Source organism: Littorina saxatilis, linkage group LG14 (genome assembly GCF_037325665.1).
Source record: "Littorina saxatilis isolate snail1 linkage group LG14, US_GU_Lsax_2.0, whole genome shotgun sequence".
Classification (NCBI taxonomy): domain Eukaryota; kingdom Metazoa; phylum Mollusca; class Gastropoda; order Littorinimorpha; family Littorinidae; genus Littorina; species Littorina saxatilis.
In genome coordinates this window covers 33,297,726-33,315,605 of record NC_090258.1, presented here as the reverse complement: position 1 = coordinate 33,315,605, position 17,880 = coordinate 33,297,726, and the positions used below count along the sequence as shown (strand labels likewise).

Sequence of the window (17,880 nt, the reverse complement as noted above, 5' to 3'; positions counted from 1 at the left end):
TTTTACCTCGGCAACGCGCCCCTTCGTGTGTAAGAAAACGAATGCATGAAACCACTCTGGAAGAAAAACACGCAAGTTACTGTAAAATGTGTAATCATGCTGTGGGCCTTTGTTAACAACGATCTCGCATCGTCCGTGCGCGGCGTGCCTTTGGTTCTTTCTGGAACCACAACGGAAGGTGTAATGTTTGATGGTGTGTGTGTTATGAAGGATTCGCTCGGATTGTGGACTCAGGAGACAGAGGTAAAATACATGTGTGTTTATTCAGCCATCTTAGTTAGGGAAGAGGGGGACCACTCTTCTGGTTATAGTACATGTATGTAAAGTAGGTGGTTATCTCCCATGTACAGATATTTGGTATTGGACATAAAACATAGATTATGTTTAGCAGAATGTTACAGAAGGTTTGACCGATCAACGTCAAATTGGCAACTTGGCTCGAAATCCCACGGTTTGCACCAGTTTTATAAATCAGTTCGCGGTGCCTTGTTGGCTGGCGCTAAAAAGCCCCCGCGGGTGTGAGTTCTGCCATATGCCGCACCCTGCATTTTCGAAATTCCAACATGTTCGGCTGTTTTCGGAATGACGTCATGATCGGCTCCCTCCGTGGAATGTGCTATTTTTGTATGGTTCTATGCCACGGTGCATTTTCTGTTATTGCCAAGCACTGGCCCATGCCACCTTGCACTTTATGTTATTGCCAAGAACTGGCACCATGCCACCGTGCACTTTATATTGATTGCTAAGCACTGGTTCTATGCCACGGTGCACTTGATGTTATTGCCAACCACTGGCCCATGCCACCTTGCATTTTATGTTTTTGCCAGGCACTGGTTCTATGCCACGGTACACTTTCTGTTATTGCCAAGCACTGGCACATGCCACCTTGCATTTTGTTATTGCCCAGCACTGGCACTATGCCACCTTGCACTTTATATTGATTGCCAAGCACTGGCTCATGCCACCGTGCACTCTATGTTGATTTCAAGCTCTGGCCAATGCCACCTTATATTGATTGCTAAGCACTGGTTCTATGCCACGGTGCACTTGATGTTATTGCCAACCACTGGCCCATGCCACCTTGCATTTTATGTTTTTGCCAGGCACTGGTTCTATGCCACGGTACACTTTCTGTTATTGCCAAGCACTGGCACATGCCACCTTGCATTTTGTTATTGCCCAGCACTGGCACTATGCCACCTTGCACTTTATATTGATTGCCAAGCACTGGCTCATGCCACCGTGCACTCTATGTTGATTTCAAGCTCTGGCCAATGCCACCTTGCACTTTATGTTGATTGCCAAGCACTGGCTCTTGCCACCGTGCACTCTATGTTGATTCAGTTCAAGCTCTGTCCCATGCCACCTTGCACTTGCCAAGCACTGGCTCATGCCACCGTGCACTCTGTTGATTTCAAGCTCTGGCCCATGCCACCTTGCACTTTATGTTGATTGCCAAGCACTGGCTCTTGCCACCGTGCACTCTCTGTTGATTCAGTTCAAGCTCTGTCCCATGCCACCTTGCACTTGCCAAGCACTGGCTCTATGCCACCGTGCACTCTGTTGATTTCAAGCTCTGGCCCATGCCACCTTGCACTTTATGTTGATTGCCAAGCACTGGCTCTTGCCACCGTGCACTCTATGTGGATTTCAAGCTCTGGCCCATGCCACCTTGAACTTGCCAAGCACTGGCTCATGCCACCGTGCACTCTATGTTGATTTCAAGCTCTGTCCCATGCCACCTTGAACTTGCCAAGCACTGGCTCATGCCACCGTGCACTCTATGTTGATTTCAAGCTCTGTCCCATGCCACCTTGAACTTGCCAAGCACTGGCTCATGCCACCGTGCACTCTATGTTGATTCAGTTCAAGCTCTGTCCCATGCCACCTTGAACTTGCCAAGCACTGGCTCATGCCACCGTGCACTCTATGTTGATTCAGTTCAAGCTCTGTCCCATGCCACCTTGAACTTGCCAAGCACTGGCTCATGCCACCGTGCACTCTATGTTGATTCAGTTCAAGCTCTGTCCCATGCCACCTTGAACTTGCCAAGCACTGGCTCATGCCACCGTGCACTCTATGTTGATTCAGTTCAAGCTCTGTCCCATGCCACCTTGAACTTGCCAAGCACTGGCTCATGCCACCGTGCAATATATGTTGATTTCAAGCTCTGGCACTATGCCACCTTGCACATTGTTGATCGCCAAGCACTGGCACTATGCCACCATGCACTTTATGTTGATGCCAAGCACTGGCTCTATGCCACTGTGCACTTTCTGTTTATTGCCAAGCATGCCCCAGTGCACTTATGTTCTGAACTTCACTTGTCCTTCAGCCTAATTGGGCTGACTGGGCCACTACAGTGTGATTGAGGATTTGCCTTCGTAAACGATAGATTCATATTCCTTCTCCTGCTATGTCTCTGTGCCAATGAATGCACACCCTCCATACAGAACACTAGTTCGGCTGCCCGTTTGTATTCCTGGTTTGCAGCATGCCTCCTAAGCGCAGAGCTGCCGCTGGTGTTGCCTCGGCTACGGCCAAACTGAGGAGACCAACCCGGGGACCCATCAGGGCTCAAGCACACCCAGTTGATGTCGCCCCCCCCTGGGAGCCAGGCAGCAACCAGCTGCTCCCCCAGCTGCAGCTCCTGACCCGGCGCTTGTCCAAGCGGTCACACAGGCCGTCCTCCAGGCGTTGGTGGCCCAGGAAGCTGCCGCTGAGCTCCCCGAGGACCCTGTGATGAACGTGATCGACAACGCCGTCACCGACATAACAGGTACCTACCCTCCCGTAACCCTCGGTCAGTCCCACTTTATATCGTCTTCCAGCCCAGTTACTGCCACTATTTCGGGAAAACTAAAGACCAAATTTGGCAGGGTCAATTTATTGACCTACATGACCTACTGGAAGATCCCGCTAATGAACCCCCTCTCTTTGCGTTTGACCCGACTTCCCCAACTGGCCTTTATCTACAGAAGCGCCCCAAATGGACCCAACCACATGGACCCTGGCTTGGAACCGTTTTTCTGCCATCGTCACTGCGAGACAGGAGCTAGCTCACCACATGGAGGTCATGGTCAAGATGGCAGGGAAGCGGGGCGACTGGCGTTTTTATGACGCCCAGTTTCGTCGCCTGATCGAGCGAGGGGAAGCCATTTGGGGTACCACTCATTTGGAACTTTATATGAATGCCACGATGGCATCCCACCCAACCTCCCTTGGGCTTACAAACTCCCTCCCTCGTACTTCCCAACAAGTCCCCATCCCCAGCGGGGCATGTTTTTCCTTCCACAAATCAGGTGAATGCTCAGCAGGCACGCAATGTTCTTATCAACATCAGTGTTTTAATGCTGGGTGCAGAGCATTTCACCCAACCACCCACTGCCCCAAACCAGTGACCCACCCCTTTTCAATCCTGCCTCGGTTTTTAAACAACCGCGGTAGAGGCAATCGCTCCCATGAGTTTCAATTTGGATCACAGCCCCAGCAATCCTTTCAGCCCCGTTTCTCTCACCCAGCCCACGATACATAAAAACTAGTCACATTTTGAATGTAACCGGCACCATCCGTCTGTGTCATACTAGTCACATTTTGAATGTTTTCAAGGCACCATCTATCTGGTGTCAACCATCAGATTCTGATCACAGACTGTCGGTGTGTCCAAGCCCCATCACTTTATCAGAATTGCAAAAGAAGTCCGCGATGACATGTTCATGTGGACATTGTTTCTGAAAGTTTTCAATGGCAAATCTCTTGTTCTTCCTGGCAGATTCCTGATCTCGGATTCACTTAACCTGTTCACAGATGCATTTGGTTCACTAGGTTATGGAGCAGTCTTTGGCTCAGTGGTTGCTGGGACATGGAACGACCTGTGGCGCGCGCTCCCAGTCAATCACCCTGCTTGAGCTGTACCCCATCGTGCTGGTAGTGGAACTGTGGGGAGAGTCCCTCGCTAACAAATGTTTGTCTTTTTACACAGATAATCTGGCCTTGGCGGATATTCTCACCAAACAGACCTCCAAGGATAGACTTATCATGACACAACCCAGTGCAGGTACCTCTGCTGCCCTGCTTGAACCCCAAACCTCCATGTTAAGCCCACTCCTCAAATCTACTCCTCAAATTGTCTCTTGCTCCACCCACTCAGAGGTCATACCGTCGAGCCTGGACCTTATTTGTAGAGTTTGCTGACAAGCATTGCCTAGCATTAGCACCTCCCATTCCAGTAGGCACCATTGCACTGTTCATTTCCTTCCTCACGAATAAGTCGTACAAGCCGGCTACAATCTCCTCGTATGTGTCTGCCCTGGGATACATACATAAGATGTGTGCCGTCCCTGATCCAACGTCCTCCCTCAGCCTACTTGCAATTGCGCCGTCCAGGTAACAGCCCTCTTTTTGCATGGGCTTCTGGCAGACCAGTCCTACCTAAGGAATTCGAAACAGTGCTCAAACGAGCTTTGGTCTTTTGTCAGGTTGACCCCTCTCATTACCATTGTTATAGCTTTCGTATAGGTGCAGCAACTGCAGCAGCCGAGCGAGGCTTGTCAGACCCGTCAGCTCGGAAGATGGAAATCGGATGCCTTCAAAACATACATACGGGACGAACGTTCGTCCGCACTCTAGTTCCAACCCCGCCTTGTCGAGAGTTCAGTTATGCTAGGAAGGGCAGAGTGTCCTCTGTAACCTCTCCTTAGTGTTATTATGTTAATTGCATTGTTCGGTGTGTCTCCCAGTGGTGCAACAGCTAGGAAGGGCAGAGTGTGCTCTGTAACCTCTCCTTAGTGTTATTATGTTAATTGCATTGTTCGGTGTGTCTCCCAGTGGTGCAACAGCTAGGAAGGGCAGAGTGTGCTCTGTAACCTGTCCCATGTTATTATGGTTACTGCCCTGTCATGCATGTCTGTTTGGATTAACCTCCGGCAGAGACTTTTTCAGCTCTCCTCCAATAATTTCTTGTCTTTTTTCAGCTCCTTGGCAAAGGCAGACAGTATTATGACTCCTGTACAATTTATGTGTCCATTTTACTGCCGGGAATCTCTCTGTTTGAATTTGTGCAGGATGTTCTCCTGTCTCAGTATCCACAAGGCACAACAACAACATAGTCTTTACCAACCACGAGGATGAGGGCTGCTGCCAGAACACTGCTCAAATCTACTCATATCGTTTCAAGTCTGTGTCTCCATCCGTTGGATTTCCCCCTAAACAGTGTTGTTGCATAGGCCACTATTTCTCTTACTTCCTACTTTTGGCGCTGCGCAGCCAATTGCCTGGCAATTGTCAGCGTTATGGCGGAACAGCCCCAAAAGCTTTATGGACTCTCTAGATTTTATAATGAAATTCAATTGTTGGATTCCATGAGAATCCCAAACTAAATTAATTAACAGGTTGGGCAATTAACTATCTATTCTTGAAAAACATAGGTAAGGTAAAATAATTACAGAATTTAATAAGGTAAAATAATTACAGAATTTAATAAATAATTGTCACTTCGGTGGCCTACTGCAGCAACACTATGCATTGACTCTGTTGTTTTTTGCTTGTATGTTAATTGTGTGAACTGTGTCTCATCTGCCTTGTCTCCACTGATTTCACATAAAAAGTCTTGTGGGAAACAAGGACATTTATGGGAAATCGGAATTCCTCTGCTGTAACCCCATGAATATTAATGAGTAGCACATGGACCAATCGCTGGGTAATGCCAGAGATTGTGCCAGCCAGCTTCGCGTGGATGCTTCCCCCTTGACCTCGTTCGGGCATTCTCTTCTTTGTCTACCTACAGACAACATCACTTTTTTGCTCTGTCTATACTTTTGACTTATTCTCAGTCTTTTCCCTCCCACCCATCCCTATGTTTACCAGTTATCCCCTTTGTTACATATTGCAATGCAAATTTAGATTCTTATCCTTGTCATGGTGTCATTATATTGCAAGCTATTATTGTTGTCACCTTGCTGAATATGTTAGTAAATTTGCTTGTACTTTTAGTTCCTGTCACTGGAATGAGTTAGCCTCTAACGATGGGTTGTCCATGCCATAATTCTGTCCATGGTTTATTACATTACATGCCCTTATTGGCTCCTATTCACTTTCGATTCTGACAATTTTTATTCTGCATGCTGCCAGGGTGTGCTGGCACCACCGTTTGAGCTTCGGTGCAGTACCATTATTGATTGGTCTGGAACCGAAACTTAGGCTATAGTCCACAGTTGCACTAGGTCCAGACTACTTCCCTTTCGCCCTGAGCGGTTTTTGGGCTGAGCAGCCGGCGACTGTGGCAACTGGCATAAACATATATGTAAATACTAGAATGAATACCCGCTTCGCCGGGTAGCCGGCTTCGCCGGGAAGAAGTACTTAGAGCCGTACGCCGAACTATGGACCCGTCAAGCTTAGGTCCCTCCCAGATTCGTGGAATGGGAACAGCACGAAAATGATTCAGTGGCCATAATGCCATTCCTGACCATATCGAGTCCCATCCTTGTCGACGAATGTAACCGTGTTAATCACCTTTGGAGGCGAACTCCACTCAAACAGGACTGAGCAAGTTATGGCTTCTCAAAGGAAGGCCAGTACATAAAATTACACAAAAGCCGCCAGACCACATCACAAACAGAACTGAAGAATGCACAGGTGTTGCTTACATAGAGACACACACACTCACACACACACACACACAAACACAGAGAAGCCGTATCTATAGAGAGATAGATGACAGTGTATTTTTCGCGTGGCTATAAATTGATTCGACCTTTGCACTTTTACAGTGAGGATAATTTACGGGTCCAATTTACGTTCTGTACACTGCGTTGACCTTCTAAAAATAGGTAACAGTAACAGAACGCCGGGAATATCCGAAGACGCTCAGCGCAGTGGACAGCGCAGTGTAGTAACTTACAACTGAACGGGAAAGCCACACGAAGGAAGGGAGATAAACGCCAAACACTGGAGAAGATAAGGAAGAGTTACTTATAATGGTGAAATGAACACAAAAACGAAAATGAGTTCAGCGCTGCGCGCTGAGAGCACGTGTTGAAATATCTCATCGATGATATTGTGTCCGGGGTGTAGCTGAATACGGTGTCCAAATTTGAAAAAGATCCACCGAGAACTTTGGCGTTGTGATGTGGTGTAGCGGCTATGGTGTGTCGGTATGGGGGCCCGGGTAAGCTGAGGTGGAACCAAAATAGCTGAGGTGGAACCAAAATCGGTTCCGCGCTGCGCGCTGAGAGCACGTGTTGAAATATCGACCAGGTTGTGTCGTGTCCCGGGTCTACTTGAATATGCCCACCAAATTTGAAGCAGATCCATCGAGAACTTTGGCCGTGCATCGCGCACAGACACACAGACACACAGACAGATACACAGACAGACACACAGACACTAGTCGTATATATATATAGATAATATCAAACGAACGTTTCAATTGTCAGCGTTATGGCGGAACAGCCCCAAAAGCTTTATGGACTCTCTAGATTTTATAATGAAATTCAATTGTTGGATTCCATGAGAATCCCAAACTAAATTAATTAACAGGTTGGGCAATTAACTATCTATTCTTGAAAAACATAGGTAAGGTAAAATAATTACAGAATTTAATAAGGTAAAATAATTACAGAATTTAATAAATAATTGTCACTTCGGTGGCCTACTGCAGCAACACTATGCATTGACTCTGTTGTTTTTTGCTTGTATGTTAATTGTGTGAACTGTGTCTCATCTGCCTTGTCTCCACTGACTTCACATAAAAAGGTAACATGAATACCTCTCCAGGTATTCTAGCTACAAACTGACCTGCCATCCGTCCAAAATCAAAGTACAGATATCTTAGCTACAAACTACAGGTATTTTAGCTACAAACTACAGGTATTTTAGCTACAAACTACATGTATCTGCAACAAACTACAGGTATCTTAGCTACAAACTACAGGTATCTTGGCTACAAACTACAGGTATTCTAGCTACAAACTACCTGTATTCTAGCTTCAAACTACAGGTAATCTTGGCTACAAACTACAGGTATTCTAGCTACAAACTACAGGTAATCTTGGCTACAAACTACAGGTATTCTTGTTACCAACTACATGTATCTTGGCTACAAACTACAGGTATTCTTGTTACCAACTACATGTATCTTGGCTATAAACTACAGGTATCCCAGCCACAAACTGACCTGCCATCCTGTACATGGCCTTGAAGCCAACGGCGGTGATGGAGTGATCGGTCCAGAAGCGGATGTGCATGGCGCCGAGGGAGTGAACGGGCTGCGGGACGTCGGTGCCACAGAATTTACCCAGCTGTGTGGCCGAGGAGTTCCGTCCTCCAAACACCTGGATGTAGTCAAAGCGACAATTGCTTGCAGTTCCACCTGCAACCAATAATAATAATAATAATAATAATGATCATACAGTCGAGATCATTTAACACGAAAAACGATAAGCCGAAAAAACCCATTACACGAAACGTGTTGTCAGTCCCAATCATTCCCTTCATAAACCCTACTAAAAAAAACATAACGCGAAATAAAACGATCTGAGACTCACGCAAAAAACGTTTACACAAAGCTGATTCTCGATCTCTTGCAACACCAAACAACTGTTTTTTTCAACAGAGTTGTTTCCCTTCACACTGCTTGACGCATTGAAAACAACACGGACTGCGTGGGGATGTGTTGAACGCTCAACAATTGCCAATTGTTTTCGTCACGCCGGTTTTGTGATTCCGGAGGATACTGAATTGGACAATGGGGAAGAGACAGAGCAAGAAGAAAGTCGCATGGAAGAGTTTGTGTCTGCTTTTGACCGTGTGACAACACTTCTTGGCGTGAGTGGTGTGACAGCACCGGATTTTATTGAGGTCGACTCGGAAACGCACACAACAAAGGAGTTGGGAACTGCCGAAGTTGCTGACAATGCAGACCTGCCTACCCCTGAAATGTACCATGTGTAGTTTTGGGTGTGAAAATAAGGCAAATGTGTAGTTTGGCAGGTGAATGTGTAGTATTTCAATTTGATCAACCCAAACCGCAAAACAGAACAGTTACTTATACCGTACTAAAACAAACACTCAACACTCCAAACAAAACTATTACAATGTGAACAATACTCCTCATACAAACAAAGCCCCCACAAAAATACAAGCCAAGCATTAAGTTTATTTGTTAAGAAAAAATTATTAACTAGTTTGGAACATTTGCATGGGTGAAACTGATCAGAATTAAAAATAAGGAAAATGAGGCCGGGGTCCAGGGGCCGCCCACGCCCTGGTGGGGTGCAGGGGCAACGCCCTCTTAGGGGGCCCAGGCCCCCCGGAAGAAAACGAAAAATCAGGCTTTTTAAGGGTAAAGGTAGGCCTTTCCTGGTATCTCAAACACACAAATTTGCACAGTAAACAATGATAACAAATGCCAAGCTGTAGTCCGATAATTCGCGCGCTCAGGGAAACAAAGATTCAGCGATGTCCGGTCACTGTGTTAGAGAAAATACAGATCGGATCGCCGGCGAAAAAATAAAATAAAAAAATTTCGAAATAAGGAATTTTTTATTTGACCAATTTCATTTGGCGGATTTCCGCCCTAAGGCGGAAAAGTTTCACCCATGCATTTGTTAAAAAAAAGCTATGTTGAGGGGTATGCAGTCCATATACAGTGGGACCCCCTATTCAAGACCGGTGACAATCTGAGAACATCAAGTCACAAAAAGTAGGGACTGGGAGTATGTGTATCAACATGAAGGCAAATTTGCATATAAACAGAACAGGTTTGCGTCGGCAATAATAATAATATGGCAGGTCATTGCCTCTGCTCTGGTTACCGATCTCTCAAAAGTGAGCTTGTCTTGGTCTTCTTTCCCTGGCACGGGTTTCTTCCCAAAACAGTCCAATTTTTCCTCTGCTTTGGTCGGGATTTCTCGAATTCCTCATGAGAAGTGCTTTTCTTGTGGCGGTTACACGGTCGTAAAGCCCACTGTGCTTCTCTGAAAAAGCCGTGTTGCACACAGTGCAGTGGGCAAAATGCTTCCCTTTTCTCCACGAAACTAGGCATGGATGCTCCTCATAGTACTTTGGCAGAAAAGCCTTGCTGGGAGTTTGACCAAGCTTCTTTTTTTTTGCTCCGTGGCGGTTGATCGCCAAAGTCTTCTGAATCCGTGTTCGTCGCTGTAGCCATTTTTTTCCCTCCAGAAAGAATGAGCTACGAAGTGACCGCGTTCAGAAAAGTATGTGCTGAAACGCCCGCGATAGTTGTAATAACAGTAGCAAGACCAACTGACTACGCTACTCTCGCGGGCGCCGGGCATGTTTTGCACGCAGTACACAACCGGTTAGTACAAATTATGGATCGGAACTCGCTCGCGTTTTTGCGTATTCAAAATGTCAAAATGTGTAGTCGAAACGAAACGTTTGCGTAGTATAAGACAAGCATGCGTATTTGCGTAGTTTGGGGACCAAAATCGTAGTTTACTACGCTCAATGTGTAGTGTAAACAGGTCTGACAATGTGAAAGCACAAATGGGTGTTGATATGCAGTGAGCCTGTCAAACAGTTGAAGTTGTCGGATTTCTTTCGTCCTGTGTGAATTCATAAACACTGCAATGGATTTTAAACACTGCAATGGATTTTAATCTTTTTTGTGGGGAATTAAAGTGTACAACAAAATAATGAACTGTAGCAGACGACAAAACTGCCGACTCTAACTGAACCGTGCACTTCGTCCGCCGCGCACTACGGAGGCTTTTTTTTAAAGGTATGGCACCGTTTTATCTTCTTTATCTTGCTTTAAAAAAAAAAAAAATCAGTTTGATCATTTTCGTTATTGCGAAAAAACGTTAACTCGAAAAAAAATATTGGTCCCTTTCTCGACCAATTTAAAGCGATCTCAACTGTAATAATAATATTCATAATGATAATAATTGTCAATAGGTGTTAGTGACACATGATCAAACAAAACCATTTCATTGGATAAAAAAGGGTGCTCTAAATCTGTTAGCACATGACACAATTACGCGAAATCTGTAAGCGCATTCCAGAAGTGCGCTAACAAACTCAACATGTATTCATGCGCCTGTGCCCCTTCTTTAGATTTAAGAAGAATCTTCTGTTAGAAAATGACTCGTAAGGTCACCACTAGGCTGTGCATGTAATGGTTTGTTTGTTTGTTTGTTTGTTTGTTTGCTTAACTAACGCCCAGCTGACCACGAAGGGCCATATCAGGGCGGTGCTGCTTTGACATATAACGTGCGCCACACACAAGACAGAAGTCGCAGCACAGGCTTCATGTCTCACCCAGTCACATTATTCTGACACCGGACCAACCAGTCCTAGCACTAACCCCATAATGCCAGACGCCAGACGGAGCAACCACTAGATTGCCAATTTTAAAGTCTTAGGTATGACCTGGCCGGGGTTCGAACCCACGACCATAGCTGCCAACTTTTCCTAGATAAAAATAGGGAGGAATGAGCGTCTCGACGCAAAGTGCCGAGCCGACGGCGCGAAGCGCCTAGAATGCTAGGGCGGTCCGGGGGCATGCCCCCCCGGACATTTTTTGAAAAAAAGGATGCAAAATGGTGCAATCTGGTGCATTCTGAGGATTATAATTGCCAGTTTCTGGCAGCAAACTTTGTCACAAAAAAGGAAGAATGAGCTCGAGAGAGAGTAGATGGTAGTGACTTACCAATGCACGTCAAGCTTCCTTCTACAGTATTTTATACTTCTTGACACTCACATCTTCCAATTGTGTGGGGGAAGATATCTTTTGCTATCACAGTTCACAACAGCACCAAAATCATAGTTCATGTTAGTTACTTCCTTGAGTTTATTTCACAATCCAAAAGTCACAACACACTACACCTTCCAGGGGTATGAAGGAGATTGCTGTTGCCATCACAGTTCACAACAGCATAACTGGCACGGATCAGCGTTCATAGTTCGAACATCGACGTCTGAAGCGAACAGTTGGGTAATCTTTCTCGTCTTCTCGACGGCTGTCCCCCGGTTCCGTTCATGTTTTGCTGTTCTTGAATGAGCTTCAATATCCCCCCGGCCTCCATGTCCGATGCTGATATCTTCGCGGCACTTGGTGCAAAACGCGAAATGTATGCCGCGTCTTGTCGATTCGGAGATGAAGTCATACTCTTGTTTGTAACTCTTTTGAAATTTTACAAGAACTTTCGGGCCGACTTTCGGCCGCTGGACCGTTGTTTTCTTCATTTTGTGGTCGTCTGCTGCTGCTTCTTCTTCTGCTTCTCATCCACATTCGACTGAAGCGCATGCGCTAGCCACAAATCTCACCTATTCTCGTTTAGTTTCGATTTTGATCACAGCGTTTGTGTGACGAAGCCTCGCGCTGAACGAGAGTTCAGAAGTGAAACTACGCCGAGTACAGGCGCTTGAAAATACACTCCAGTCATTATATAACTATACTCGAAAAATTTTTCATCGGGAAACTTTTGCACTATTCGGGAAAATCCGGGACTGGACATAAAATCGGGAATTTCCCGGTTTTCTAGGGAGGGTTGGCAGCAATGCACGACCTCCCGATCACGGGGCGGACGCCTTACCATTAGGCCAACCGTGCCGGTGCATGTATTGGTATCTAATACCATTAATTGTCATACCAAAAATAATACAGGAAATAAGACTAGATAACATAAAAGCAAACTCACGTTCCAGTCCGTATCTGCTGTCAAAGGCTAGCAGGATGTAGTGCTGTGGGTCCCCTACAATGGTGTAGTTGCAGCGAAGGTTGTTTTGGTACGCCCTCGGGTACCCAGGCGACATGATCTTTCCTGACGTATCAGTGATGAGGGCACCGCAAGCTGAAGCCAATATGAAATGGAGATTTATTATTGAAAGTATCTGACACAACCTTGTCCACACCAAGCACTCAGAACGTATTAGTGAACAGGTTGCTGCACTCTGTAGAAAATATGAAATGCACATACATAAACACACACACGCGTGCACCCCCACTCACACAGACACATACACAGAGCCTAGGTATGAGAGGTCCAGTTAGCAGAGAAACCTGTGCCAGCAGTGGAGCTGTCAGAGTAGAACTTGACAGACACACTCAAGCACGCACAGAAACAGACTCACAGACACACACAGAAACAGACACAGACACACACAGAAACAGACTCACAGACACACACAGACACACTGTTACACGACACTTGAGATTGCCACAAGTTCTCAAACGTCGTATAGTTGTGTTCTTTTATTCTACGTCGCCCGTCTTCGCAGCAGCAGAAAACAACTCGTCAAATTGAGTTCGAGGATTTATTTGACATTCCATACATACAACTGCACATCGTAGCAGAACTCAAAGTAGAAGCTTTTTTACATACAAATCGCGCTGGCCTATATAGTAAATACTCAATCTCGAGAATATTCCAGACCGAACATGATACAACTAAAATTAGATGAACTGCCCATGGACTAGAATAGTGACGTTCTCTGTGACGTACATCAAAAGCGCCGACGCACTTAATCCGAGCGAACGCCACGAACCCACGACTCAAAACAACGTGGTAAACAACTTGTTTTGACAGGACTAGAAAGTTCACCTGCATTCTCGTCCAAACATAAATATTGTGTTTACAAAATATAATATCGGTACTTTCCCACAAAGTGCAAATAAGTCAACTACATGCAACACACAAAACTGAACCAAAGTTCAGCAACGGCAGCGTTTCCTAACACACACACAGAAACAGACTCACAGACACACACACTCAAGCACACACAGAAACAGACACAGACACAGACAGACACACACAGAAACAGACACAGACAGAAACAGACTCACAGACACACACTCAAGCACACACAGAAACAGACTCACAGACACAGACAGACTCACAGACACACAGACTCAAGCACACACAGAAGCAGACTCACAGACACAGACACAGACAGAAACAGACTCACAGACACACACTCAAGCACACACAGAAACAGACTCACAGACAGACTCACAGACACACAGACTCAAGCACACACAGAAACAGACACAGACACACACAGAAACAGACTCAGACAGAAACAGACTCACAGACACACACACTCAAGCACACACAGAAACAGACTCACAGAAAAAGACAGACTCACAGACACACACTCAAGCACACACAGAAACAGACTCACAGAAAAAGACAGACTCACAGACACACACACTCAAGCACACAGACACAGACAGAAACAGACACAGACACACATAGAAACACAGACTCACAGAAACAGACTCACAGACACAGACTGAGCCTACCATGTTATGTCACTGTTTTTCCCCCAATGATTGTACAGCGCTTTGAGCAGGGTTTAACCCGGGATATACGCGCTTTATGAATATCATGCATTATTATTATTATTATTATTATTACCAGTGGTCCAGTTAGCAGAGAAGCCGGTGCCGGCAGTGGAGCCGTCAGAGTGGAACTTGAGCAACAGCCGGTTGGAGCTGGAGGTGATGACGGGAGGCGGGGTGGTGGAACAGTAACGTCCAACCAACACCTGCGTGCCGTTGGACATCACGTTGTTGATCTGAAAACACACAGCAAGCTCGTGATGGGTTACTGCAGTGGAAATGTATACACATTCTTAACAAAAAAGGCCTGTTAAACAATCTAACCGTCACCGTGCTTTATGGGTCGTGGACCACCCCCAGCCTCACTCAAGTGTCTGTATCTCTAAAACTATGGGTTTTTTTCATTAAGACTTCATGTAATCCTCAAACAACTTAGGTCCCTCCCATCAACCACTTTCTGAAGGATTATCTTTTAAAGTATGGGTTGTACACGACCCACATCATCCAGACTGTGTATTCCAAAGCACGATCTGGTGAAGATTAACCATGTAGCCACTCATCACGTTGATCTTTTTCTCCCCCTCTCTCTGTCCTCCCTCTCTCTATGTCCCCCCTCTCTCTCTGTCCCCCTCTCTCTCTGTCCCCCCTCTCTCTCTGTCCCCCTCTCTCTCTCTGTCCCCCTCTCTCTCTGTCCCCCTCTCTCTCTGTCCCCCCTCTCTCTCTGTCCCCCTCTCTCTCTGTCCCCCTCTCTCTCTCTCCCCCTCTCTCTCTGTCCCCCTCTCTCTCTCTGTCCCCCTCTCTCTGTCCCCCTCTCTCTGTCCCCCTCTCTCTCTGTCCCTCTCTCTGTCCCTCTCTCTCTGTCCCTCTCTCTCTGTCCCTCTCTCTCTGTCCCTCTCTCTCTGTCCCCCTCTCTCTCTGTCCCCCTCTCTCTGTCCCTCTCTCTCTGTCCCCCTCTCTCTCTGTCCCTCTCTCTCTGTCCCTCTCTCTCTGTCCCCCTCTCTCTCTGTCCCCCTCTCTCTGTCCCTCTCTCTCTGTCCCCCTCTCTCTCTGTCCCTCTCTCTCTGTCCCTCTCTCTCTGTCCCCCTCTCTCTGTCCCCCCTCTCTCTCTCTCTCTGCCCCCCTCTCTCTCTGTCCCCCTCTCTCTGTCCCCCTCTCTCTCTGTTCCCCCTCTCTCTCTGTCCCCCTCTCTCTCTGTCCCCCTCTCTCTCTCTGTCCCCCTCTCTCTCTGTCCCCCTCTCTCTCTCTCTCTCTGTCCCCCTCTCTCTCTGTCCCCCTCTCTCTCTGTCCCCCTCTCTCTGTCCCCCTCTCTCTGTCCCCCTCTCTCTCTGTCCCCTCTCTCTGTCCCCCTCTCTCTGTCCCCCTCTCTCTCTGTCCCCCTCTCTCTGTCCCTCTCTCTCTCTGTCCCCCTCTCTCTGTCCCTCTCTCTCTGTCCCCCTCTCTCTGTCCCCCCTCTCTCTGTCCCCCCTCTCTCTGTCCCCCTCTCTCTGTCCCCCCTCTCTCTCTGTCCCCCTCTCTCTCTGTCCCCCCTCTCTCTGTCCCCCTCTCTCTGTCCCCCTCTCTCTCTGTCCCCCTCTCTCTCTGTCCCCCTCTCTCTCTGTCTCCCTCTCTCTGTCCTCTCTCTCTCTCTGTCCCCCTCTCTCTCTGTCCCCCTCTCTCTGTCCCCCTCTCTCTCTGTCCCCCCTCTCTCTGTCCCCCTCTCTCTGTCCCCCCTCTCTCTGTCCCCTCTCTCTCTGTCCCCCTCTCTCTCTGTCCCCCCTCTCTCTGTCCCCCTCTCTCTCTGTCCCCCTCTCTCTGTCCCCCCTCTCTCTCTGTCCCCCTCTCTCTCTGTCCCCCCTCTCTCTCTGTCCCCCTCTCTCTGTCCCCCTCTCTCTGTGTCCCTCTCTCTCTGTCTCCCTCTCTCTCTGTCCCCCTCTCTCTCTGTCTCCCTCTCTCTCTGTCCCCCCTCTCTCTGTCCCCCTCTCTCTCTGTCTCCCTCTCTCTCTGTCCCCCTCTCTCTCTCTGTCCCCCTCTCTCTCTGTCCTCCTCTCTCTCTCTGTCCCCCTCTCTCTCTGTCCCCCTCTCTCTCTGTCCCCTCTCTCTCTGTCCCCTCTCTCTGTCCCCTCTCTCTGTCCCCCTCTCTCTGTCCCCCTCTCTCTCTGTCCCCCTCTCTCTCTGTCCCCCCTCTCTCTCTGTCCCCCTCTCTCTCTGTCCCCCTCTCTCTCTGTCCCCTCTCTCTCTCTGTCCCCTCTCTCTCTCTCTCTGTCCCCCTCTCTCTCTGTCCCCCATCTCTCTCTGTCCCCCATCTCTCTCTGTCCCCCTCTCTCTCTGTCCCCCTCTCTCTCTGTCCCCCCTCTCTCTCTGTCCCCCTCTCTCTCTGTCCCCCTCTCTCTCTGTCTCCCTCTCTCTCTGTCCCCCTCTCTCTCTGTCCCCCTCTCTCTCTGTCCCCCTCTCTCTCTGTCCCCCCTCTCTCTCTGTCCCCCTCTCTCTCTGTCCCCTCTCTCTCTCTGTCCCCCTCTCTCTGTCCCCCTCTCTCTCTCTGTCCCCCTCTCTCTCTGTCCCCCCCTCTCTCTCTGTCCCCCTCTCTCTCTGTCCCTCTCTCTGTCCCCCTCTCTCTCTGTCTCCCTCTCTCTCTGTCCCCCTCTCTCTCTGTCCCCCTCTCTCTCTGTCCCCCTCTCTCTCTGTCCCCCTCTCTCTCTGTCCCCCTCTCTCTCTCTGTCCCCCTCTCTCTCTGTCCCCCTCTCTCTGTCCCCCTCTCTCTCTGTCCCCCTCTCTCTCTGTCTCCCTCTCTCTCTGTCCCCCTCTCTCTCTGTCCCCCTCTCTCTCTGTCCCCCTCTCTCTCTGTCCCCCTCTCTCTCTGTCCCCCCTCTCTCTCTGTCCCCCTCTCTCTCTGTCCCCCCTCTCTCTCTGTCCCCCTCTCTCTCTCTGTCCCCCTCTCTCTGTCCCCCTCTCTCTGTCCCCCTCTCTCTCTGTCCCCCTCTCTCTCTGTCCCCCTCTCTCTCTGTCCCTCTCTCTCTGTCCCCCTCTCTCTCTGTCCCCCTCTCTCTCTGTCCCCTCTCTCTCTGTCCCCCTCTCTCTCTCTGTCCCCCTCTCTCTCTGTCCCCCCCTCTCTCTGTCCCCCCCTCTCTCTGTCCCCCTCTCTCTGTCCCCCTCTCTCTCTCTGTCCCCCTCTCTCTCTGTCCCCCCTCTCTCTCTGTCCCCCTCTCTCTGTCCCCCTCTCTCTCTGTCCCCCTCTCTCTCTGTCCCCCTCTCTCTCTGTCCCCCTCTCTCTCTGTCCCTCTCTCTCTGTCCCCCTCTCTCTCTGTCCCCCCTCTCTCTCTGTCCCCCTCTCTCTCTCTGTCCCCCTCTCTCTCTGTCCCCCCTCTCTCTTTGTCCCCCCTCTCTCTTTGTCCCCCCTCTCTCTCTGTCTCCCCTCTCTCTCTGTCCCCCTCTCTCTCTGTCCCCCTCTCTCTGTCCCCCTCTCTCTCTGTCCCCCTCTCTCTCTGTCCCCCTCTCTCTCTGTCCCCCTCTCTCTCTGTCCCCCTCTCTCTCTGTCCCCCCTCTCTCTCTGTCCCCCTCTCTCTCTGTCCCCCTCTCTCTGTCCCCCTCTCTCTGTC

General features: G+C 48.5%; 1 protein-coding gene and 1 long non-coding RNA gene across 2 annotated transcripts in view; one reads left to right on the top strand and one right to left on the bottom strand.

Moving 5' to 3' along the window:
* LOC138946585 (cubilin-like) overlaps positions 1-17,880 on the bottom strand; it is a 196,216-nt gene that overhangs the window by 17,436 nt on the left and 160,900 nt on the right. Inside the window, exons 61-63 of the mRNA XM_070318030.1 lie at positions 14,385-14,576; positions 12,666-12,818; positions 8,177-8,371 (exon numbers count right to left, since the gene is read on the bottom strand). Coding sequence (XP_070174131.1) covers positions 8,177-8,371; positions 12,666-12,818; positions 14,385-14,576 — 540 coding nt within the window. The remainder of the gene's footprint in view (positions 1-8,176; positions 8,372-12,665; positions 12,819-14,384; positions 14,577-17,880) is intronic.
* Positions 1,562-5,519, top strand: LOC138947608 (uncharacterized). Its single transcript, XR_011449727.1, has 2 exons — positions 1,562-2,779; positions 5,064-5,519. It is a non-coding gene; the product is annotated as an uncharacterized lncRNA (long non-coding RNA).